A 27,820-nucleotide genomic window follows, 5' to 3' on the forward strand; every position below is an offset into this window, starting at 1 on the left:
ACTAGACCGTAGTACTAAGTGGCGTGAGCTTCTAAGTTAGTTAATATGTTTTTTGGCTATAATCAAACCTAAGACCTCTCACTTACAAGCGAAAAGGAATACCACTAGACAGTAGTACTAAGTGGCACGAGCTTCTAAGTTAGTTAATATGTTTTTTGTTATGTACTCAAATTTGAAATTCTCTTTCTATAATTTAAAAAAACTTTTTTTTATATGCCAAATGGTAGATTTGTTAGATTAGTCATTGACGGGGTTCGAACTCAAGCCGTCATACAAAAACTCAACTTCTTTCCATGATAAAGGGTCACTTGCAATTTAAATAAAGGATAATGCTAGGGAAACCAAATTTGCAAACCAAATGATGCGATTGTTGATGATTGAATTATTATTTAAGTGTTGATTAACGTGTTTATTTCCTATTGATAACACATAATTTAGTTTGTAAATTTGGTTTAAATTTATAGTCATCCTAGCATTATCCTTAAATAAATATTGGGGTAAACTATTCTTTGTATTAAAAAAAAATATTTCTAGTTTGTCTAAGGCTTTGACTAATGAAGGAACAAGATTTCAGATTATCTATCTATATATATAAAGTGAGCACCCTAAAATGGTGAAACATTCAAAATACCATAAATTGTCCTTTAAGAATTTCATAAATTACAATTGAACCAAAAGAAGCTAAAGTATTTAACCATATTTTTATTTTGAATGAATTTAATATTTAAAATTATAGAAAAAAAAACAAAACCTCCGACATTAGTGGGTGGTTTCACATTTTTAATTCATTTCTTCTTTTTTTTTTAAATAATTTTTTAAAAAATATGTAAATTAATTATTTAAATAAAAGATATATAAAAATGTCAATTGCCACACGCGTATGCGTGTGGCAAGAGGCTAGTATAGTAAACTATGTACATACTAGAAAAGTATGACAGTTATGGCGGCCAGATGAAAAGAGACTAAGAATAGTGGTAGTTATTGTAGGCAAAAAGGAAGGGGATCATCTCCATATCCCTTTCTCATAATCCACAAAATTCAGAGATCTAGATTATTAAAATTTGATCCAACGCTAAAGTTATAACTTTTAAAGTAGGCATCTGTTTGTAGCTGTTTGATCAAATTTTAATAGCCGGGATCCCTATACTTGGTGGATTATGAGGAAATGATCCAGAGATCATCCCTTTCTGGCAAAAAGAAAGTGGGGAAAAATTGAGAGATTTATTATTATTATTATTAAAATATTTTTATTTACTTATTTTCTCTTGTTATTTAATTTTCTTTTCTTTATCAGATAAATTTGTAAAGCATGAACATCTAGAAGAGGTTTTTTTTACCTTTTTTGTTGGAACATCAAGAAGAGGTCGACACAGGCTAGGTTCTTTTAATAAAAGGGAATTTGGACAAGTATCATCTGAACTTATAAGCAGGTGCACCAACACTACTTGAATTTTCAATTTTTAATTGTTATACATAAATTCTCTTAATTATTGGAATCTAATACATATATTACTTTCCATCCATTTTTCCATTAAAGTATGTCATGGGCCTCTCATGTGGAAGGATATTTTTGTCACTTCACTTCCTATAGAACGATGATCATATTAGAATGTGTGATTCATTCATATGATGTGACTTTTTTATAAAAAAAAAAGAAGAAAAGAAATTCTACACTAGCTAATTTTTATTTTAATCACATGAGGAAGTTAAACTTAAGAAAGAGTACAGTGGCTCTAAGTTCAAACTAATTTAGCTAAATTCAAATTTGCGATGACGTGATGTGATTTATTGTGATCGCCTCAACATTTATGTTAATGGTTATGAGGTCTGTGTTTCCTGAACTTGACATGCCGACATAGAAGAAACAGCTCCGCGTAAAAGCTTGGAAGGAGTTATGCATGCATCAGTTATGTTTGGCCTTTCGAGCACTCATAACTCGTGGGGTAATATTACAAGGAATTGGTCCCGGCCATTTCGGCGCCGTGAGCGACTTGATTTACACAGCCACTTGTCTTTTCTTGCTTTCTTTTCCAGCCGCGCCATGTCTTGTATTGTCTCAATAAGGACTATGAAATCGATGATGCTGACATGATATTAGAACTATAGCTAATTAGCATCATGCATACTTTATATATATTTTTTTACTTGAATCATAAAAACATTACAAATTTAATTGTCGATGAAGAATTTGAGTTATGATTGACCTTACTCTTTCATTTATTTTGTTGTAGCGTATAGAATTTGCTTTAATATTTTGAACATAAGTACCTTTGGACTTTTTTTCATGCCTATTACTGTAAAATTGATATCATTTTCTTCAATAAAACTTACAATTCATGATAAATTAGCTCTTAGTTTAACTCCTTGCCCTTTATTTTCGCCCCTAATGGAAATTAATAGGGTGAAAACTTTATATCGGCCTCAAATCCACCACCCCTAATAATCACTATTCTTTTAGTGTTCAAGGAGGTTAAGCTAGCACATAGATTTGGATGTTGAAACCATGGGACGGAGCATGTTAAGCCTAATAATCAGGATGATTTAATTTATTAATGAATCTAGCCGACAGTTAACTGCTTCAAATGATCAGAGAATATGTCCATATGCCTGTCACAGTATCAAGTGTTCATCAATCATTAGGAAAGTCAGATTGTTCAAATTAAAAACTGTTCATCTTACTAAAAACAGAAAAATAGGGCAAGATTTTTCATTTATTCAATTTGGATTGATAGAGATAATTCAACTGCCAAATAATCTAAAAATTAATTATACGATATATTATCCATTTTCTTCTTAAAGTTTCCCTTTTGGATGATCAATCATTTTATTATGTTACGCATCAGATGTATATCTTCAAACTTCCAACATATTTTACAGACGATTGTTGGTCATATACACCTCTTACGTATGTTCATAGTTCACACACACATGCACAAAGAGAATTTTATGAAAATAAAAAAACATAAACAATTCCCAAATTTCAATTTTCAATTTTTTTTATAAATTGTTATTATATAATATCAGTCCAAACTTCTATCAAATTTTTAGCATTATATTTATTCGTACCATAAGGACAAATCAACACGTTGGTACCATCTTGGTTTTGTCCACGCTTATTATTATTACTTCAATGCCACTTGTCAATATTGTGATTTATTTATGAAGATAGTTTCTCTTTTCGGTATGAGGCCCTACATTTCCAACTTCTTCCGTTGATCATCTAGTTTATCTTTTCAGGCTTAAAGACACAAAAATCAAACACACTTCTAAAATAAAATCAGATAAATACAAGTAGAAAACCTTTTTTTTTAAAGAAGCTGGGGTTGCTCAATGCCCTAGTTGATCATCTTGCATGCCCCTTTTGTTTTAAAGTGTGTTTATACCATATTTAGGGCATCGTATTTAGGCATCGTATAAATACTCAGAGGACTTAAATGTAATTATGTAATAAAGGAATGGGCAAATATGTAATTAGGGGAGGAGCCCTTATTTTATAAAAGGGCTTCCTTACCCTCACAAACCCTAAGTCTCTCCTATCTAGAGCAAAGCTCTCACACTCTCTCCATCACAAATACTCTCAGAGAAATACAATCAGTGTGGACGTAGCCCAAACCTTGGGGTGAACCATGATACATCTTGTGTTATTTACATTACCTGCAGATTCACGGTCGAATTTACGTTGTTCCAAGACCTCTGGTTTTGTGCATCAACATTTGGCATCGTCTGTGGGAAACGACATGAAAAGCTATATCGGTTCTCTCTCAATTTTTCACCTCCACCGTGAATCTGCAAAACCCCTGTGACCAAATTCTCTAAGCAGCCTAGACACAAACCAACACATTCCTTCATATGTTCTCTCTCTCGTCTTAGAATCCTTCTCAATCTTTCGTTAACTGACAACATAGTCGAAAAGAATGGATGAGAAGGACCATGAAATCCACAAACCAGGAGCACAACCTAGACGCCCCCCTAATGGGCTTCATGGTCCAATTGCCCCCGCCCACTTTGCCCAATTATTGAACCAAACTCTCCAAATGGCTATCCTCTCTGCTTAATTCGCCTCTACAGTATCTCTGGGAAGCTCTTCAATGACGATGAATTCGTGGATCCGGATCTGGGTCACCTTATCGAAGCGGTTGAGCAGTAGATTTTCGAGTCGGTGCATCATCCATGTACTTATACGAGTAGCAGCAATACGTGTGGCTCTCGCAGAACCATCCACATCCTTCTACTGCTACTAACGTCGGCCGCATGCGGGATCTCAATCCTCAGACCCAAAATTACAAGGCCAAGTTCATGTGCAGCTACGGCTAAAGGATTATCCCTCGTCTGCACGTCAACCGGCTCTGCTACGTCGGCAGCGAGACCAAGATTTTTGCTGTCAATTGCAACATCACGTTCGCATCCATCATTTCCAAACCCCCACCGTCTCTCTCTACAAAATCCAGAAAGCAAAAAAAGGACAGAGGGAAATAGACGTAGAAACAGAAGAAGGAAAACTCGGATTCGAGTCTTGTACTCGGGAAAAACAGGTGACATCCCTGGTTAAGTCCCAGGTGCACCCACCCATCATCAACATTTCGACACCACCACCGCCCAACAACGGCGCCGACGGAGCAGTAGGCACTCTGGTCATCCTATCTTTCAGCAACACACTGATGGCTCCGTCGAGCAAGTTGATAGTTTTGCAGCCACGGTTGGTGCTAGCAACCAAGCAACCTTCGGTGGTGACCATTGGCACAGATAACTATCTGTCGTCGAGCATAGTCGAACCTCTAAACACTCCTCAACCTTCCCGCATATACCATCCACCGCCATACGATCTCGTCTTCGTATCAATGCTCTGATATTCTGAAGCCTAATCAGACGGTGCTGGAAGCTCAGACCAGGGTTTTGCACGGGCCCCACACGGATCAAGCCTCTTAGCGAAGACCAGGCTTTCAAGATGCTCGATACCATTTACAGATCGGTTAAAGGCAAACTGAAGGATGAGGAGTTGGTGTCGAAGTCGCAGCTTGGCATTGTTTGCGGCATTTTTGATAGGTCAACGAATGAACAAAGCACATGGGTAAATGATGGGTACCTCAAATTCCACCACAAAAGCACATGGGTAAAGGATAGGTACCTCAGTATTAAAACCCTAACCAGAAGATGCTCTCGAACGTGATAGCTGGAGCCACTCAGAAAGACATCAACTTCTGGAAAAGATAAAGACTCTCATCATGAATAAGTGCACGTTCCCACTCTTCATAGATGACACCATTATGTTAAAGAAAGCAAAAAAGAGAAAGCAAAAGTGAGGAATAAACACCCACCATAATGATGTGATTTACTTTTCTTGTTTTTTGACTGATGTAATTTATTTTCCGTATCTTTCGGAGACATCTATATAAACCCCATCAGAGGGTAATATGTATAAACCCCATCAGAGGGTAGTAAAAAAAAAGCCCAAAATAATGAGCTACAATGTCATGGGCGAAGGCCCATATGCCCAAAAGACCCAGACCCTCTATTACCACCAACCAGGTGATCAAAAGTACGCCCAGTACTTCACAATTATTCGGCAACTTGACGCTATTACCACCAACCAGGTGATAAAATGTACAACTCGTACTCTAATATCATTTGGTAACTAGCCATTCATGCCACCAACCAAGTGATGAAATGTACAACCCGTACTCTCCTTCATGTCACCAACCAGGTGATCAAAAGTACGCCTAGTATTCCAAATTATACATGAGCATTACTCATGTCATTCATATATAAACATTCATGAGCATCACTCACGACAATCATACATAAACATTCATGACCATCATTTATGTCAACATTCATGAGCATCACTCATGTTAACATTCATGAGCATCACTCATGACAAAGCTTCAAAGTTTCATTTACAGAGCTCTAGCTTCAAAGCTTCACCTACAAAGCTTCAGTGCAAGGTATACAAATACCGCATCCGAACAACCACCACTTCGGCCCATACATGGATTGAATTTGAAGTCTCTAGACAACAGACTCTATTGACCGAAGACTTGGGGGACTACATTATGTACCATATATTAGGCCTCAACTGGGCCTTATGAAAAATACTTGGGGGACTTAGCCCATTATTTATGTATTGAGGAGCAAGCCCTTATTTTATAAAATGGACTCCCTCACTTTCATTAGAGAGCACCCATTATTCATGTACTGAGAAGCGATCCCTTATTTTATAAAAGGGACTCCCTCACCCCCATTAGAGAGCAACGCCATCAGCTGAGTAATCGCCTCGCCGCGAGCATCACTTCTAACCTATCACTTATGTATTGTGGAGCGAACCCTTATTCTATAAATGGGACTCCATCACCACCACTAGAGAGCATCACCGCCTACTGAGCAACCGCCTCGTCGCAAGCATCAACTCTAGCCCATCATTTATGTATTAAGGAACGAGCCCTTATTCTATAAAAAAGACTCCATCACCATCATTAGAGAGCATCAATTCTAGCTCATCATTCATGTATTGAGGAGCGAGCCCTTATTCTATAAAAATGACTCCCTCACCTTCAAACGCTGCAAGCCGAGCCAAGCAAGGCAACATAAGCCATGAGCCGAGTAGCTTCGCAGCATGTGCTACTTCTAGTTGAGCGTCATTTCAGATTGAGCACTGCCTCATATCGAGCATCAGTTCAAGACAGCATCTAGTTACTTCGACCCACACATGGACTGAATTTCAAGTTTCCAGCCAAAAGACTCTCTTGACTGAAGACTTGGGGGACTACAGTTTATACCATATTTAGGGCCTCGTATTTAGACCTCGTATAAATACTCAGATGACTTAAATGTAATTATATAATAAAGGAATGGGCAAATATGTAATTAGGGAAGGAGTCCTTATTCTATAAAAGGGCATCATCACCCTCATAAACCCTAAGTCTCTCCTATCTAGAGCAAAGCTCTCACACTCTCTCCCTCACAAATACTCTCAGAGAAATACAATCAGTGTGGACGTAGTCCAAACCTTGGGGTGAACCACGATCATCTTGTGTTATTTACATTACTTGCAGATTCAAGGTCGGATTTACGTTGTTCCAAGACCTCCGGTTTTGTGCATCAACAATGTTGATTGACATGAGTAATGCTCATGAATGTTTATGTATGATTAATATGAGTAATGCTCATATATAATTTGAAGTACTTGGCGTACTTTTGATCACCTGGTTGGTGATAATAGTGGCAGGCTGCTAAATAATTTTTTGTAGTATTGGACGTACTTTTGATCACCTGGTTGGTGATAATAGAGAGCCTGCCTCTTTTGGGCATATGGTCCTTCGCCCATAACACTCTAGCCCATTATTTTGGGCTTGCCGTATTTTATTTTTATTTATTATTATTATTATTATTACCCTCTGATGGGGTTTATACAAATGTCTTCGAAAGATAAAGAAAATAAATTACATCATTCAAAAATAAATCTGATCTTCTACTCAATGGGTCACGCCCATAATTCCTTTTTTTGCATGACATCACTACCGCAATTATGTCTGCTTCTTTTTATTTTCTTTTGCTTTTGGCTTTTGCTTTCTGCTTTTCTTGATCTCCCCGCTCCTTCTCTGTCCACCCATGTTGTTTTGTAAGGTATCTTTTGCTTGCAAACCCACTTACTTTTCTTTGACAGCCTGGTCGTGCCCATCCATTCTCACTCCCATTTTTTCTTTTATGTAAAGGAAAAGAGACTTTGGGAATCTGTGAAAGAAAAGAGAGAGCTTTTCTGGTGCTTTGGAGACATTTTTTTCTATAAAGGAAAAGAGACTTTGGAGACATTCTTTTCTGTTGCTTTTGGCGCTGCAGCTGATGGTGATGAGGAAGATGACAGGCCAGGAACAAGAAGAGGGTACCCCCGTGCATGCGGTGTCCCAGAGGTCGGCAGTGAGGCGGGGGAGTTCACGGGAGTTATTTTAGTGCAGAAACGGTGGCGTTGGGGTCGACGACGACTGCGAGGTGGGTGCCGAGACGCTCTTATGTAGGGCGAATCCTCGTGCTTTAAAAGACCGTGCATTTACTTAACAATGAGTTTCATGGTGAAGAACTTGTGCAGCAGATAAAAGGCAGTTAACGGGCCACGGCAATTCCTGGTCATCCACGGCTCGACATGGTCTACTTGGTTGTAAATTTCATCAATGACTTCATGGTACGTCTTTAACCGGTAAAGCTCATTGAAGTAGTCGAAAGATAGAATGTTCATACAAAACACCTTCTCGAGCAATGAGTCAATGGATTTCCCACTTGTCTGTACCTCCATCCACATGTCTGGATTTCCCACATGGTTGTAACTGTGCCTTCCTTTTCCTGCATGTACAATGATATCCGAGACGTTCTCGACGGCTGAGAAATATGAGGGTGGATAACCGATGGCCAACTGCAATCGAAGCCATTACTTTTGACCAGCTTGTGGGTCCCGCAAGTCTACTGCGATGAATAGCTGCTGACATTGCGCTGAGTCAGGTTTGGTGTCGGGTTTTCGTAACACTCGTGATCCCTGTTGTTGATCGGCGAGGCTCCGTGGCTGCTGCAGCCGCTGCTACAGATGATGCTGAACTCGGCGGAGACAATGTGGTCGTGATGGTACTGCTTCTTGTGAGCAGCAACAGATAGCAAGGCCTTGAACATTTTCACCAAGCTTGGCGACAGAAGGTCTGACGACGACGAGAACCCGAGCCTCTGCATGATAGCGTCACGGTACGAGCGAGTCATGCCCAGGATCGAACTGGACACTACCATGGTCCTCACCAGGTCCGGGTAGAGTTCGACTAGCTTAAACGCCACCATCCCGTCGTAACTAAACCCAACTACCATGCATTTCTTCACGGTCAGAATTGAGGTACGTGTGGATGGGCTTGGACTTGAGGAAATAAAGGAACTTTTTCTCCATGGGAGTGGGACCCTTTGTACCGGCTGCTATTAGACTCAGCACGACGTGGATTGACAGCGGTGAGTACACCATGGTCATCTCTTTGGCCCCCTTGAGTGAGAAACAACTGCTTTGTGATTCTTAATCCGACGTCAGTTTGGATGCTTATGGATCTTGGAGCTCCATTTTGTCTCGGGAATCTGCTGAGCCTACCATGGTGTACCGGTACGGTACGTTCGAGTCATGCCCAAACTGACGACGACGACGAGAACCCGAGCCTCTGCATGATAGCGTCACGGTACGTTCGAGTCATGCCCAGGATCGAACTGGACACTACCATGGTCCTCACCAGGTCCACCTGCTGAGCCTGGGCCTCCGACGCCATAGCCCGGACGCAGACGTAACGAAACGACACCGCCGCCGTCGATCTCGACGACGCCATAGAAGCTATGACCCTCCGTATCAACCTCGTCGCCATTGTTGCGTCTCCGAGCTTCAACAACTGCAAACCAAGAGAGAGAGAGATGAGTGAATGAACAGGAGATTTGTGCGAGCTTGGTGGGTTTTGAGAAAAGTGAGAATTTCTGGGATTCTTCCGGCCAATGCATTGTCGGAGACGTTGAGAAACTGGAGTGAATGGAAAAATGCTGGGAAATTTTGAAACTGGATCAGACCGTTGAATCAAAGTTTCAGATCTAAGACAAATCATTCTCAAAGAATAAACAAGAGGGAAGAGAGATTGAGAGATACGACATCGGAAGATTGCATGAAGTCCCGACTCCCGAAGTGTCCTCCCCTCCTCTAATATCTGTAAAGACCCAAACTTCTTGGTGTAGTCTATAGTGTTTCCAGAAATGTAGAGAGAGAAAGATGAAAGCTTTCTACAGAGAGAAAGAGAAAGAGATGGTGTTCTTGGTTTCTGTGATTTTTTCTGGGAAAGCTTTGGGTTGTTGGGTTTTTTGCAAATTTTGCAGATTCACAGTGGATGTGAAAAAATGAAAGAGAACCGACATAGTTTTTTGTGTTGATTCCCACAGACGGCGCCAAATGTTGATGCACAAAACCAGAGGGATCTTGGAACAACGTAAATTCGACTGTGAATCTGCAAGAAAGTAAATAACACAAGAGGTATCGTGGTTCACCCCAAGGTTTGGGCTATGTCCACACTGATATTGTATTTTTGAGGAAGAGAGCTCTGAATATGAGAGTGAGAGCTTTGAGAGAGCTTAGAGCTTAGGGGATGTGAGGAGGCTTGCTCTGAATATGAGAGTCTTCCCTCATTGTGAAGGTGAGGAGTCTCTTATATAGAATAAGGGTTCATCACTTGTTACATATTTGCCCATTCCTTTATTACATAATTACATTTAAGTCCTCCGAGTATTTATACGAGATATAATACGGAGGCTCTAAGTATGATACAAACATATGAGTTATAAGCTTATATCTCTATTAATTAAATGTAATAACCATTTTTTATGATTCAATATCATCTCCCTTATGCAGATTTTTAAAGTTGAGATATTAAAAATTCTTCGTTCGGCTGCTTCGGCATGTAATAAGATAGTTCGAGAAATTGACTTCAAGAAACGCCACAAGCGAACGAGCGCAACCAACAATCATTTTTTATTTTTTTTATTTTTTATTTTTATGAAGCAACTTATCAAATGAACAGCTAACATATTGCAGATATGAAAACATAATTAAAAAGAAAAGATCTAATAGTAAATAAATATTTATACGAGTAATGATTTTTCTTATAATTATTATTTAAAAAATTCAGACATGACTGAGAAATAAATTTTTAATTTTATAATTAACTATACGGGAAAGTGCCTAAGGCCATACGAGGGCCATACATTTTTTGGGAAAAGGATCCGGGAATCTTAGGGATTCTATAATCTTGTCTGTTTATAGTACATCGTACGGTCAGAAATAATTTAAAATTCAAATATAAATAGTACCTAACAAAAACTAACCGTAAGATGTACGATGAATGGACAAGATTGCAAGATCCCTAGGAAAAGGATCCAACGAGGATCCCATTTTTTGTCAAATTAATTAGCAACTAACATGTGTAAAGGTCATGTGTCACATGTACGTGGATACATGGTACTCTTATGCTCACACGGTTTTCTAATTAAGGAGCGAGCTGGAATTATCATGTGAACCTCTTTTTTCCTCTAAACCTAGCTAGCGGAGAAGAATTACTGGAGATTAGCTATTCTGTAATCGTCGTGTGCGAAGTTACTTTCTCTCTTTCATAAGGGTGAGGACCATTATATTTGGAAAATCACCCTTCCATCCCCCAGCACCCTATTTTATTAATAAAATAAAATAAGAAAAGTATTATTGGCATTCTAAAAATTTTCTATATTAGAAAAAAAAATACATTTATAAGAAATGTAAAATAAAAATTTTAAAGTGTTAATAACTATTTCCAAAAATAAAAAGAAAGATAACGTATGTGTTATATAATACTTTTTTGAGTCGAAATGTGTTACAAATACTATCAGTCTGTCATGTGTTTCTTGTGGAGGCCTGCAAGACAGACATACATCAGGCTTACCAGCAGAAAAGTAATATTGAAAGGTTTTCAGCCCATTAATCTGTAAGACTTTTTTACTCTTTTTATTTGATTAGAATCTCTAAAAGATTTTCGATAAGGTTTTGAAATCTTTTGATAACAAGAAAGTTTTAAATTCGGTATGTGTGTGTGTGATTATATATATTTACCTTTAGCAACTAACATGTGTGAAGGTCATGTGTCACATGTACGTGTATACATGGTACTCTTATGCTTACACAGTTTTCTAATTAAGGAGCGAGCTGAAATTATTATGTGAACCTCTTTTTTCCTCTAAACCTAGCTAGCGGAGAAGAATTACTGGAGATTAGCTATTCTATTGTCGTCATGTGCGAAGTTACTTTCACTCTTTCATAAGGGTGAGGACCATTATATTCGAAAAATCTTCCTTCCACCCTTTTTTATTAAGACCATCTCCAACCCTTGGGCTAAAAGCCAAATTTTTTAGCCCGGAAAATTTAGCTTTTAGCCCAGAAACATATTTTCTGCTCGAACCCTTCTACTCTAAAATTTTAGCCCGGAATTATTAAAGAATGAAATTAGCCTAAATTTTTTTCTTAAATCAATTTTTTTAAAAAATTAAATATGTAGATTATTGTAAATTAATTTTATGAACATTTTAATCTAAAAAAATTTAAATTCCGATAAACATTTCGCATTTAGCCCGGGGGAAAAGCTGGGGGGTATTTGGCCCAGAAATAGCATTTGGCATTTAGCCTAAAATTTTAGCATGGGTTGGAGAGTGTTTGGAGGGGTAATTTGGGGAGTAATTTGACTTTTAGCCCAGATTGAAGATGGTCTAATGAAATAAAATAAAAAGAAAGATAACGTATGTGTTATATAATACTTTTTTGGAGTCGAGATGTGTTATACATACTATCAGTCTGTCATGTGTTTCTTGTGGAGGCCTGCAAGACAGACATGTGACAGGCTTACCAGCAGAAAAGTAACATTGAAAGGTTTTCAGCCCATTAATCCGTAAGATTTTTTTACGGGAGACTTTGGATGCGGTCCCTAGTTATGAATAGTCTTTGACTGAAACCTTGTTGGTTTTCAATTTTTGATCTAAGTCCCTGAAATTAATTGATAATTTATTTCTATGTACGTTACTATATTTTTTAAATTAAAAATTAAAATTTATAGTTGTTTATAGTAATGAGATTTTAAATAAAAAACCATAATTTGTGGGATTAAAAATATTAAAATATAAATATACTATTATGTGTGTGTGTGTGTAAACATGGGTACATTCATAAAAAATAACCAAAAAATTATTGTATCAAAACATGGGTACATTCTTCAAAATGGGTACATTTAGCAAAAATAAAAATGGGTACAAATAAATAAATAAATATGGGTACAATACAAATAAAACTTTAAAAAATATAGGCACAAAAAGAAATTAATATATGGGTACAAATTAAAACTGAAAGGAAAATTGGTACAAATTAAAAAAGGGTTGCAAATTAAAAATGGGTACAAACTAAAAATAAAAATATATGATAAAAAATTTAGCCATAAATATAAATATACTAATTGTAACATTTTTAATATTAAATGAATATATTTAGAAATAAAAAATATTTGATTATTGAAATAATTAATGATATTATTAATACAAATGACCTTGATAAAAAATTGAAAAGTAATAAGGTTTTAATCAATAGAGTAGTAAAAATAAGGATGAAAACCTAATTACTCCATTTTTTTACTATTTTTATTTGATTAGAATCTCTAAAAGATTTTCGATAAGGTTTTGATCTTTTGATAACAAGGAAGTTTTAACTTCGGTATGTGTGTGATTATATATATTTACCTTTATTTTTGTATACTTTATTGCAGATATGTAAAAGTAAAACTAAACGAGTTTTTCTTGATTTGTCATGTATTGATTATTTGAAATATATAGCGAATCATGCATGATGCTTAAATTTAAAGAAAATTAACGAAAATGATTTGAAAATTTTAGCTTTTAACCAAAATGACAAAATAAATATATAAATAAATAGTACCATGAGCGACTTTTTAGGCTAAAAATATCTTTAACATTAAAAGTGAAAAGTACCAAGAATATTTCATTAAAACTCTCTTAAATCTAACAATGTAAGATTTCAAGTGGTGGCTAGATTGCTATATGGACATATATGATGTTCGTCGCACCGCACCTCATATTCAAACTCTCTCACCTTTTTAAGTTTGGTTTGGAATAGTATCGCTATTTGTGATAAATAAAATAAAAATTAATAAAAGAAATTAGAGGAAAATGGAAATTAATTATCTTAAAACACTTAACAGTTATTTTAAGCTTTAATGCTTGTTGTTAGGAGAACTACTGTATCTGTATGTGAACGTACGCAATGCATGAACTAGCTAGCTAGGAGTACGTGCAAGTAGAAGTAGAAGTTAGAAGGAGGCCATGGAAAAACAAATGGCGCCACGTATATGCATGTGCATGGCAACATGGGGAAGCTACAGAAGCGCAAGAAGGGGCGGCCGCCCCTATCCTCATCAGAAATCAAGCCCATGAGCGATGGTATTGTCTCTCTGCATAGCGCAGGCTGTGCGCGGGCTCTTTTTCTTTTTCAAATACCAAGGCCAAAGAAAGGAGGAAGGGAAATCTGCGATTTGTAGCTTCTGGAATAGAGTTCGTATTCCCACGAAGACGGGAGGAAGAAGGGAGACTCCCCCTCCCATCACCACACGTGCCCTTGGAAAATTGGCCCAATTTGTTTTTTTTTTTTTTAACTATTGTCCAATCAATTTGCACCACCTAGCTTGCTATTTACATGTGTTTTTTTATATTTGTTTTTGAGTTATTGTCTAATTAATTTTCCCCTGATAGTTTTTAAATTGACAACGTTATTTATCTTTAAATTCATTATAAATCTATACGAGTCTCAAAAATATTTTATAAAGTATTAAGAACACGTAATGTTTTGAATTTTTATCTCTTATATCAAATTCGGCAAAGTAACAAATAAAATTGTCAATATTTTTATATATTATGTGTTTTATAATGAATATTTCTAGATATCATATGTTATAATAAATTAACACTTATTTATACAAATTAAATTTATTTAAATTAGCCTAGTTCTCCTAGTCCTTGCCTAAGCATTAGGCCATGTCCGCTGCTCTACTAGCACTATTAACATCTTTTGGAACTTTCCTCATTATATAGTTATGTAATAGTACGATACAACAAAAAATGGTGCTTAAATCCTCCTTTAAGTAATATCGTAATTCAAATTCTCCTTAGAATATTTCGGGTAGTCCAAATCCTCTTTCGAAGATTTCAGTTAGGGCAAATCCTCCTAAGAATATTCTGGGTAGTTCACATAATCTTCTTGCCAACCCTGCACTTAGAACTTGAACAGATGTCCACATTTTATTGGGGCCTTAAACCTTTTAAATTTTGCCCTCCCTCTCGACAATTCCTAGCTTCGCCACTGCATGACAATCGACATCAACCTAGCGTGAGGTTTGTTAACTTCGTGCAATTGGCGCCATGCATGCACAACGTAGATGTGGTAAGGATGTGAGAATGTGAGGACAAAGTATCACATCGGTAAATTAATCAAATCATTCAAGAACTTATAAGAGATTAAGCTACTTCTCATATTATCAACTAGTTTTATGGTAGAACATCGACTTTATTTAGATGGTTATTATGACCATTTTCGGGACTCTTTGTCGTTAGTATCTTGTTGGCACGACGTCTGCTGAAAAACAGGATAAGCAGACACGAATTTCAGTACCAGGATCGGCTGTCAAACGGTGATTCCCAGACCCCTTTTCTATTAAGCAAAATTTCGAGTCAACATGATACTTTTAAACTTAGAAGGTGGAATATGTGCATTCTCTAATGCGACTAGTATTATGCATGTGTTTGACTTTCATCGTTGGATAATAATTCAATGTATCTTCATCTCTTTCCCTCTCCACTCATTTATATTTAATTAGATTGGAACCTGTTTATAATAAATTGAAGTTGACATATCCTGTAAGTTAGTGTGTGTGTGTGTGTGAAAATTAAAAAAAGGAGGCTGATCATCATCGCCAAAGTTCCCTTTATGCCATCTTTAAGCCCAAATTTAAGTGAATCAATCACATCACTAATTAATTAATTCATGTGCATTAAGAAATAAAGGGCTAATTATTAGTTTTAGTTAGTAGTAATGTTGATTTTTTTTTAACAAACAATATTTTTTACACTAAAAGGTTAAGAGGGTAGGCGGTCTCATATTGGATTAGCAATAATGTGGTTCAATTCGTTTTTGACGAAAATCAAACCTAAAACATTTCATTTTACAAGTAAAGATGAATACTACTGGATTGTATTATTAAATGGCAGTAATGTCGATTATTTGATAAAGTTTGAAAGAAATTATTTGGAATCCGTCACTGCGTCACTACTTTGGTCAGTTACGCCCTACCTTCGATTGATAATTGTACAATTGGTTCTTCTGCTCGTGCTTCATTTTTATTTTTAAAAATAATAAAATCCTTAGGTATTTATTTATTTATTTTTATTATAAAAAAATACAAAACAAAAGCCATAGGTGATTATTTGTAGGGTTATTATACAAAAGAAAAACTAATGAAAAGGGTTTCAAATCTTTATATTTTAATAAAAAATCATACACTAACTTTATTTAATAATAAGGACAAAAAAATAAAAAAAATCCAAATCGCGTTGAGCGCGCGTCCCTCACCCCCCAACCAAAATCCCCCAAAACTCCCATCAGACAACTTCACGTCCCCCAAACCTCATCTCTCTCATTCTATTTCAACAGCTCAACTCTCTCTCTCTCTCTCTCTCTCTCTCTAGAAAAAAAAATCTGAGAAACAAAGATGCCGAGTCGCTGTGAGATATGTTGTGAGATTGTGATTGCAATTTTGCTTCTTCCGCTGGGCGTTTGTGTCCGGCATGGCTGCTGCACCATAAGTTCCCTTTCTTTCTCCTCCGTCTTCTTCATCTTCTGGTGGCAGATTTGATATTATTAATGGTGAAAATTTGAAATTTTGGATTGGTGGTGGGCCCAACTACTCCTAAACAACTATCAGCAAATTGCCTCTGTTTTTTCTTATATGGCAGGCAAATTTTTGTTTGTTTTTCATTCCGATGCTTCAATTCTTGGCTATGATTTTTTTGCATTAGACATGGACATGGACATGGGAAGAGGAGAAATTTGTGTACACAGTACGAATACATCATCATGCTTATGTTTGCGACAAAAGGATAAATATATGTGTATATTTTTATAAACAGTGTTGTTAAATTTTATAAATAGTGTAGAAAGTTTCATAAATAGTGGAGAAAGTTTCATAAACAGTTTGTGTGAGGATTTGCATAGGTCCGCGCGTCAGAATTTTTTTTATAATTTTTTTTTAATATTATAATTATGTCATTTTCATTAAAATTTAAGTTCTTTTGTCCTTTTTATTAAAATTTAAGGATTTTTCATTAAAATTTAAGTCCTTTTAATTAAATAAAGTTATAACATGGTTTTTTATTAAAATAAACTTAGTTCATGCCCTTTTCATGAAAGTTCCCTTATACAAAATGTTCCCTGAGATTTCCATGATAAATAGAAATGGTCCCTAAGATTGAAAATTAATAGAAATGGTCCTTCCGTTAATAGAAATTATCCACCATTCATGATTTTGGTCCTTCCGTTAAAAACGATTTTGAGCAATTTTCAAAGCTTTGTAACTCAATTGTTCGTTTCTCAACCAAATTCGAACCATTATATATCAAAATGAAGATAGGAAAGTGTGAATAAGATTATACCTATTTGGAAGCCTAATGGTTGCCGAAGATTGCCAGAAAATAGCCGAAAAGGTGACCGATCCGAGGGAAAACTAGAAAACTCGCCGAAAACTAAGTAAACTTTGAACGTTTATAACTTCTTCAATACTCAACTAAATCGAGTGATTCAAAAACAAAAATAATACTTCTTGACGAGACGAAGAGAATGGTACCTTTTTTGAAGGCTAACTCGCCGTGGTTTGGTCGAACAACGGCTTGGAAGTGGCTAACCATTTTCGAGTTAGCAACTTTCGAGCAGTTTTCAGGCCAAACTACTGTGAGTTATCAGTAAAGAAAGATACCATTCTCTTCGTCTATCAATAAGTATGATTTTTGTTTTTTAATCACTCGATTTTGTTGAGTATTGAAGAAGTTATGAACGTTTAAAGTTTACCCAGCTTCTGACGAATTTTTCAGTTTTCCCGTGGACCAGTCACCTTTCAGGTTATTTTCCGGCCATCTCCGGCAATCATTGGTCTTCCAAATAGGTATAATCTTGTTCTACAATTTCTTATCTTCATTTTGATATATTATGAGTCGCATTTGGTTAAGAATCGATTGAGTTACGAAACTTTGAAAATTGCCCAAAGAGTTTTTAACGGAATGACCAAAATCATGGATAGTGGACAATCTCAAGTACCATTTTTATTGATTTTTAATCTCAGATATTATTTTTATTGATCATGCAAATTTCATCGACTATTTTGTATAATAACCCTTATTTGTATCAATACTTTTTCATTTTTCTGATACGAGTTTATTTTTCTTGTTTGGTCCCTTTCATAGTGTGAAAAGGATTTTGGTCGAAGTATTGTGTCGCCCTACAACTTTACGACAGAGACTAAACAGCTTGCTTTCTACGCCTGACAGTAACAAATTGAGATGGCCAAGTTGCTGTTCTGTACATTAACGAACATGTCAATTATTTAAGGACCCAGAACAAAAACGTGGAGAAACTGATAGGCTTTGCTAGTTTCGTGCTTATCAAAAGATATTTTAAATTACTCGAGTTTAAGTATTTTGCATTTATTTTGTGTGTGATCTTTTGGTGAGTTATATCATTCATCGACATGTATTAGTTTATGATAATAGAATTAACGAGAATTGAATTTGTGAACACGTGTTAATCAATGATACAACTACAGAGAGATCACGCGTAAAATAAGTGCAGAAGATTTCAATTCAAATTACTCTAGTCCAGGTAGCGACTAAGTAGCAACCTGCATGAATGGTGAAACGACTGCCCCGTTGTCTCATACATGAACCCGGTAAAATTGAATTCTCCGTGAATATGCGGAGCACCAACGGCTAAACAGTAAGACCCTGTGTACCTTTACTATAGCTTCACAGTAACAACCTTGATCGAATATATTTTAATCAACGGCCTTAATTCACGTTTGTAGTGGCTTATAGGTTTGTTGGTTTCATCGAAATACCCAAAAGCAAGCGATTACATTTGACCCAATTGTTTGATTAAAATAAATATCTTGGCCCAATTAAGCCCGCGGTCCTCTAGTCTTTTAACTACGGAATTTGAGCTCCTTAAACTTGAAAGCCCAAATCTAGCCCAATAAAATCTAATTGCCTAAAATAGTCCCAAGAACACCTGTAAGATTGCAGAATTGAATGTGTCCAAAGTATTATATATTTTGTCTGCCCAATTGGTGTTTACATTCCTTGTATGTTCAAATGTATAGGAACCCATATTATATCATCCTATCATTGGTATACAAAACCCAAGTTGTATGCAACGAGCATTATTTTTCACAATTGAACGGTTGAGATTTAACCAAATGAGATTTTGATAATTTCAACCTTTGTTTTTTGTCTTTTGATGCGCAGGAGAGCATCACTCTCCAAAATTCATTTATATAAATGCTGCAAATACAGTTAAATTAACTTGGCATTTGAAAGGGCCGTGATTCTTACACTCTCAGTTTCTTCTGTAGTCATCTCCTCAATTCTTTTCAATGATTTGTATTTATTTATTCAACCTTGAAGTCAAAGTAAATAGTAGAATCCAGAGGAGGAAATGCGACCCTTCGAAAATAACCTTGTTTAAAAGTCTATGCTCGTATATAGAACTTTTGATCCAATTCGACCCGATTATTTTGAAAAGAACATTAGAAACCTTTATCCATCAAAAAGTTACTCTCTTTTTTTATTATTATTAATGAGAGAGTTTGAAACTATTACAATAATTTAGGATAATAGAAATTCCGAACCCGAGATGCATGGGTAGAAATTGACACCCTATCCCTATCCGAAATTTACCTTGATCTTAGCCAAATTTTCTAAATATACCCAAGAATTTGTGCCTTTATAAACTGGGTAAATTACCAATTTAGTCCATAAATTATTACCTGAGTGAAAATTAGGTCCTTAAACTATTTCCTTTTTAGAAAAATCAATCATTGAATTATAAAATATGCCAATTAAATCCCTAATATTATATTCGAAGCTACTATTTTCAATTTTCGTCAATTTAAGTCACGTTACTTGCATGTGATACACATTGGAGGGTTGATTGATAATTTCTCATAATGAAATAGTGTATGGAGTTAGCTTTGAAGGGTAAATTAGACGTTAGATTTGCAACCTATATGAAATGTTAAGGGCTTATAGGCTATAAAATGACGGTATTACACTTTAAAATGTGTCAAGTGACTTAAGTTGACGAAAAATTGGATAAAATAGCTTTGAATATAATAGTAGGGATGAAATTAGTAATTTTTAATGTATTTAGGGACTTATTTTATAGAAAAAATAATTCAAGGACTAAGGCCATCTCAAACCGAGCCGGTCAAAGGGTTATAGGCCAAAACATAATCCGTTTTGACACAAAACCCATCTCCAATTGTGGGCTGGACCCAAAACATTTGGGACCCATAGGGCCAAAATATAACCAAATGGCCGAAGGGCTGGGCAAGCATAGCCAGCCAGCCCAAAGAGTCGGCCCTAGCTGTGCTGCTAGAAGACGTCACGTAGCATTTTTTTTTCTTAAGACGAAATTAAAAATTTTAAAAAAAAATTCTAATTTTTTTTGGCTAATTATATTAACACCCCACAAATTGTTGAATAAACCTCACAAACTTAATACACCTCACATTTGCTGTTTCACTTAAAAATTATCTTAATACACCCCACTTAATTTTCCATAATACCCCCACATCCTACATTCTTCGTATACATCTTATATTTTGTACATACACCCCACATTTTCTTTACACCCCAAATTTATCAAATCTTATAACACTCATTTTTAATTTTCAAGAATTGAATCTAACCATATAAACACTAAAAGATGAATATGAATATAAAGTTTTAAATAATGCAGCAAAAGCAAGATTAAATAATTATAGATGTCATCGAAATCACTAAAACAATGAAAACTATGAAGTCTTACCTCATGTGAAGCTTCTGAAACATCGATTTTGTGTTCCATTCGTCAAAAACAATTTCTCTTAATCAACATGTTTGATAGTTGAGAAGATAAATAATACGCTAAAAGTGATTTGGGGTGTATTTATAAATCTTTATTTTTTTTTAAACCTAATAAGTTCAAAATTATCATTGCATAGTGGAGTAAATAAGTCATTTAATATTAAATTTTAATGTGAGGTGCATTCAACATTTTGTGGGGTGTTAATATAAAAACCCTTTTTTTTCTTCTTATAAATACCTAAGTCATTTCCACACCATTTCTTACATCATTTTTACATTTCCATACTATCTTACCTCATTTTATTGTCTAAGTTGTTAACATGCAATTAAGATATTTAATAACATGAAACTTAAACAATATGAAACTTAAAACAACATTTAGCGACAAGTGATCCTCAAAATATGTTCGGAAATCTTATTTTTAATATAGTAGTTTAATTCAATTAACCAATAAAATTAAAACAACATTTAGCGACAAGTGATCCTCAGAATGATCTCTATTTATAGAAGAGAGTTTCTAGTTTCATTCTGACATTGACACATGTCGTGTTGTGATTGGCTTCTGATGTTGACACGTGTCATGCTATGATTGGCTTCTGATGTCGACACGTGTCGCACTGTGATTGGCCTCCTGGTTAGAGGAAAATTCTTCTAGGTCCTTGACGGTATAACATTGACCGGTGCTCAGTAGTTTCGGGATTTGTCAAGTATGGTACAAACAAAATTAAAGAACAAACTTAAAATAATAAATTTTTGAGGGGCTTATTTTTAGCCTCCTTCGGTTGGAGATAATATATAAATATAGTTTAACACTGTTCATTAAAAAATAATTTCTTACAAAGCTATAATCTAGACGAGGGCTAAACATAGTTATTTCGGTTAGAAATGGCCTAAATCGGTACTTCACCCTTATAAAATATATAATTTTTTGTTTCCAAAGCTGAAATCATTGAGAGAGCGGCCAACAATATATAGCTGGAAACTTATTCAAATGTAGAACAACTGTACAATGTTTTTGCTGCTTGTTTTATTAGCTTCCACCTTAACAAAACTAGAAATTAAATATGCTCTGATTTATTATTTTTCCTCTAAATAATTTGAAAGCCAGAAATAAACAAGTAACAAATGAGTATGGACCACTTGTCAAACTTATGAATCTTTCAACGTCTTCTTGGCAACAAGGGCTTGAACAAAATTCCAGTCAGAAGTCCAACAAAAGCAAAGTTTAGATTAACATTCAGTCACACTCATCACGCATATGATATTAATAATTTAATACTAAGATTAAAAGAGAAGACGAGTCTCGACAACAAAAAAAGTTGTTTTTTTGTGATCCAAAGATCAAGCATTCGAATTGTGAAAACAACTTATTTACAAAGCAAAAATAAAAAGGAAAACTAATGAAAATGTCCTGAAAAACTTTGAGTTTTAATGATAAGGACAAAATAAAGGGTAAAGTGAATAGTACCAGGATTGACTTTTTAGTGTAAAAATATGGTTTTTCGTTAAAGTGAACAGTACCGGATGTTTTTCGTTAAAGTTCCCAAAATAAAATAGTGTACAATTAACATTTTGCTTAAACAATCTCACATCAAAGAGCCTTGTTGACTTGTGATGCGCGTTAACAAACAGAAAAGAAGATGATGATATGGAGAGGGAGAGGGGTTTTTGAGACGTCCATGGTGGAAGGCTGAGTCAGAGATTCCAATATTGCTGTTCCTGTCGGTCCCCCACCTAAAGTCGGCCTAAATTATAAGAGAAGAAGAAGAACGCGCTTAAGCTTAAGCGTGACAGCTTGAAATATATTAATATGTTGCTATTCGGTCACAGATGGTCCAACCTCTTCGTGCACTTCGTTCCCAATCCACTCAGCTCTTAGTCATTCTTCCTGTTTCTTACAACGTAAACACAACCTGAAACTGGTGTTGCGAGTGTTTGCGTGAGTTTATTTTTTTGTATTTATAAAATCATGTAACAAATAAAATGGAACATTTTGATGCTGAATAACCGGTTAGATTTAAGATATTTCAAAAGAAAAGAAATTGAGTTTAACTTCTAAATTTTATCCGGATTGAAAACAGAAGATGAATTTCAATTAGTTATGAATGAAAATTATGCAATTCATCGCAACATGAACAATGGACTCAATCGATCTTCCTTGTTCTTTAAGAAACATGTTTGTTTTGTAAGTTTTCCTTTAGATATACATTGGATATTCATGTCAAAATAAGTGATAACAAGGGGTGTAGTATCTTGACAAAATTTAACATAAAGTTTAGAAATTGGTTAAAATAAAATGTAGCAACGGATAATTATCCACTCCCAATAAGAAAATTAGTCATTCCATAATGTAGAATAATCTTTTTAATAAAATGAGTTTGATATTGGACAAACGAATATAAATATGTATTATCATCCATACAACACCATTATGGCACCAACTATCATCACAATTAAATAATTTATTTGTTAGGGATCTTTAATTAGAGTATGATTCTCCCACACTCGAGTTGTCAAGCAAAGCCAATCCCAAAAGCCAAAAAGGGGGCAGAAAGTAACGAGCAGTGCCGCATGCCGCTTACTTTGGCACCTTTTCTTTTTTTTTTCCCCTCCGATCAACGTTGGTCTTATTGAAAATGAAAAATAAGATACTCATTAGGTTCCGCGTATGCAATTAAAGAAGTTGAAATTTCAATATAAAATTTATTGATAAGATGGAAGTAGTTCAATTCATTGTAAGCACTTGCAACGTCATTTTTCAATATGAGATTCACACTCTCAATATTCGTTTTTCCGTGTAGTGCCATTTATGTCTAATACTTAAACAACGCACACTACGTGACGTGGGATCACTTAGGCCATTAGACTCAATACGTAGTCAAACCTGCTTTGATATCATAAATAAGGTCGAGTTTCCACTAAAAACTCAAGCATGAAAGCCCCCAACCAAGAGTGGAAATGGCCTTTTGACTCACTCCCCATTCTCTCTTAAATAAAGCTTGCCCTAAGCCCTAGGCCCTAAGCAGGTTACCCTAGTCTTTCTCTGTTGTTCTAATCCCGCCACGAGAAAGACGCACACTGTTGTCATGTTCCTGCCATGAGAAAGATACACTGAAGAGGTACGCCCAACTTTATAAGCTCATACAATGCGCTTTTATTTTTCCAATGCAAAAGTTACACTGACAACATGTGATAGTCGGACATAAGACATTTTCCAACCAAATCAATCCACGTACTGCTACATCAACTAATCATGTGCACATCAAATCTTGAATCTTTCTCCTCTTTCAACGTAGGTGGTACAAAAAATGATACATTACCTTTACTTTTTCAATGCGATATTCTCCCCTAACCAAAACCAAAAACTAAAACAAAAGTAGGAGAATGTGGGTACGTGCACAAGTGCGAACTAGATTAAGAAAACCATGAAACCCAAACACACGTGAAGGACAACTCCACTTTGGACTTGGGGGTGTTTTAGTTCAGCAAAACCGTAAACGAGGTGTTGGTGCAGGTGGAATAAAAGGAGAGTCGGTCCACCCTCTTCGCATTTAACCTGAATTCCATCCTAATTTGAATTCGAATTTGAATTTCATTCACCAGAAAACCCACCTCCTCAACTCTAATAGGACAGTCATAAAGAAGTGGCCCTTGCTTTGAAGCTCTGACTTTGACCAAATTCCACACACCCACGAAACAAAGCAGAAGGAAAGTCACGCCTTCCTCCCTCCTTCCTTCCAGACCCTCAACCCAACACCAATATAAATCCCCTCAGCTTTCCGTTTCCTCATTACTCCAAGCGCCTCTAACTCGAGGTTCCTCGTCGATTTTTTTCTCACTCTAACAACAAACGCACAAGTTATCATCCTCCTCCTACTATCTGTCACTCTGTCTCGGGAGATCTGTTGAGTGCTTGAAACTTAAAAGGTAAGGAAAAGCTTTCTGGGCTTTGATTGTTTGAGCTTTTTAGAACCTTAAAGTTTGAATCTTTCTGTATTTGGATTGAGTTTTTTATATAATTCTGTGTGATTTCAATTGGGTTTTGTGAAATATTTCTGGGTTTTGAGTTAATTGGGTTGAAGTTTGAATTTTTGGATCTGGGGTTGTCTGTTTTCACTGATTTCTGGGTTCTTTTGTGTTATAATTTGATAATTAAGGAGAAAAGCTTTTGGATTTGTGAAGTTTTATGATTATTTTTGGAGCTCAACAGGAAAAACCAACCAGATAGTTTTCAAGATTTAGTTTTTGGGTTTTTTTTCTGAGGAGGTGGGTGAATTCTCTGTTCAATTTGTGTAAAATCTTAGATTCAACAATTATGCAGCTGTGGAAGTGCTTTTTTTAATTTTATTTGCTGATATGAGCAACTTTACATAGAAGTAGCTTCTGTAAATCTGCTACCAGTTATTGAAATTGAGTGGTATATTGAACTTTTGTTGTTACGATGATGCAGGACTTTGGATATGTGCAAGGGTTCCAAAAATAAACTCAGCCTCTCAAATTTCATCATGGAAAGCGAATTCCAGAAGCAGAAATCGGTTTTGGTCGAATTGTCCGCCTCGGACAATCTCGAAGCTTTCAGGACTGAAGTAGAAGAGAAGGGTTTCCATATTGATGAGGCCGACTTTTGGTATGGAAGAAGAATCGGGTCAAAGAAGATGGGGTTCGAAGAGAGGACGCCGCTTATGATCGCTGCCATGTTCGGTAGCACTAGGGTTCTGAAGTATATAATTCAGTCTGGCATGGCTGATGTCAACAGGTGTTGCGGCTCAGATAGGGTCACTGCCCTTCACTGCGCCGCTGCTGGTGGTTCCACTGCTTCACTTGAGGTTGTCAAGCTCTTGCTTGATGCATCCGCTGATGCTAATTGCGTCAATGCTAACGGAAACAAGGCCGTTGACCTGATTGCCCCAGCTTTGAAGTCGCCCTGCAGCTCAAGAAGGAAGGCCATGGAGATGCTGTTGAGAGGCGATAAGTCAATTATGGAAAGCGATACTGAAGAGGGAGACCAACAGAAGGTTTCGAGCCCCCAGATGTCGAAAGAGGGAAGCGAGAAGAAGGAATATCCGATTGATATATCGTTGCCTGATATCAACAATGGGATATATGGTACAGATGAGTTCAGAATGTTCACTTTCAAGGTGAAGCCGTGCTCGAGGGCCTACTCTCATGACTGGACAGAGTGCCCTTTTGTTCACCCAGGCGAAAACGCCAGGAGGAGAGACCCAAAAAAGTACCCATACAGCTGTGTTCCCTGCCCTGAGTTCCGCAAAGGATCATGCCAGAAGGGAGATGTCTGTGAGTATGCTCATGGTGTCTTTGAGTCCTGGCTTCATCCTGCTCAGTATCGAACCCGCCTTTGCAAAGATGAAACCGGTTGCACGAGGAAAGTGTGCTTCTTTGCTCACCGACCCGAAGAACTACGCCCAGTGTACGCTTCTACGGGTTCAGCCATGCCTTCACCAAGATCAATGTCAGTTAGTGCAGCAGATATGGCAGCCTTGAGCCCGTTAGCTCTGGGTTCATCAGCTATGTCTATGCCAGCTACATCAACACCGCCCATGTCTCCACTGGCGGCCGCTTCGTCTCCTAAGAGCGGAGGTTTGTGGCAGAACAAAGTTAACCTCACCCCGCCTGCCTTGCAGCTTCCCGGTAGCAGGCTGAAGAGTGCGTGTAGTGCCCGAGATTTGGAGTTGGAGATGGAATTGCTAGGACTAGATAGTCATTCAAGCCAACAACAACAGCAACAGCAGCAACAGCACTTGTGGGATGAGATATCTCGTCTCTCCTCCTCGCCGTCCTACAGCAGGCATGGAGAATTGAAGCCAACTAACCTTGATGATGCTTTCGGATCCGTCGATCCTTCTTTGTTGTCTCAATTGCAGGGACTCTCTCTAAAGCCTTCAACCCCAAACCATCGCCAAAACATGAACCAGCTTCGTTCGAGCTACCCAACCAACTTGTCATCCTCTCCGGTGAGGAAGCCCTCATCATTTGGGCTTGACTCACCCAGTGCTCTTGCAGCAGCCGTTATGAATTCCAGGTCTGCTGCATTTGCACAGCAGCGGAGCCAGAGTTTCATTGACCGTGGAGCAATGAACCATCTTCCCCTGCATAATGCCCCAGTTAATTCTTCCACCATGAGGCAGTCCTCAGATTGGGGCTCACCTGGTGGGAAATTGGATTGGGGAATGCAAGGAGACGAGCTGAACAAGCTGAAGAAGTCTGCTTCTTTTGGGTTCCGAAGCAACAATGCCGGACCACCTGGCTTTAAGACACCGGCGGTTGAAGAGCCGGATGTCTCTTGGGTCAATACCCTTGTTAGGGATGTTTCTTCCGAGAGGTCTGAGCTGTTTGGTGCAGACAAGAAGCAAAGGTATCATCACCTCAACAATGGGGGTCACGAAATGCTTCCGTCGTGGGCGGAGCAGATGTACATAGAACAGGAGCAGAGGGCGTAAGCAACGGTCCCGTGCTCCGATCATCCGCCGAAGATATCGACACGTCGAAGTTTTTTATTAGTCTTTCGATAAAATTATAGTTACTTGTAATCTAAGAAAACGGGGAAAGTCACAGCAAACCAATTCAATTCAATCAAGGCCCTCAAATTCTGGGCAGGAGAAAGGAGACCAAGTTAGGCTCTAGAATTTGGAGAACTTAGATAGGAGGCGAATATGTTCTGCTATTTTTATTCATTATATTATTGTATTTATTTATTTATTTATTTTTCTTCTCCATCTGGGAGATGCTAATTTCTAGTTCTCCACAGAGATGATCAATGCATCAGTGGTAGAAATGTATTTTTATTCAGTCTGATCAAATCTTGCAACTCATTTGGAAAATAAACCGTTTCTGTGTTGTAATCTATATGATTTTTCGATTTTATTTATTTAGTATTTCAAAAATTATTATTATTAAGAGAAATGGAGAAGGATTCGAAACTGTTACTTTGATTTATCTTCCCATATTCGCCGTCAAGCAAACGAGGTTGCTCGCTGTTTAGCTTGTTGGTTGTCCAATTCAAAGAAGTTTGAACTTGGTTTGAGGAAACTCCTGACATCTTAAGGCATCATAGGCTACTGAATATCTA

The 27,820-nt window shown here is 36.7% G+C and overlaps 1 protein-coding gene across 1 annotated transcript; it reads left to right on the forward strand.

Annotated features, from left to right (window-relative positions):
- Positions 1-24,544: 24,544 nt before the first annotated feature.
- Positions 24,545-27,536, forward strand: LOC103417776 (zinc finger CCCH domain-containing protein 29-like). The gene is given in 2 exon segments (NM_001328819.1): positions 24,545-24,660; positions 25,184-27,536. A coding segment is annotated over 1 exon segment (1,998 nt). The 5' UTR covers positions 24,545-24,660; positions 25,184-25,193; the 3' UTR covers positions 27,192-27,536.
- The last annotated feature ends 284 nt before the right edge of the window (positions 27,537-27,820 follow it).

This window comes from Malus domestica, chromosome 01 (genome assembly GCF_042453785.1).
Source record: "Malus domestica chromosome 01, GDT2T_hap1".
NCBI lineage: Eukaryota > Viridiplantae > Streptophyta > Magnoliopsida > Rosales > Rosaceae > Malus > Malus domestica.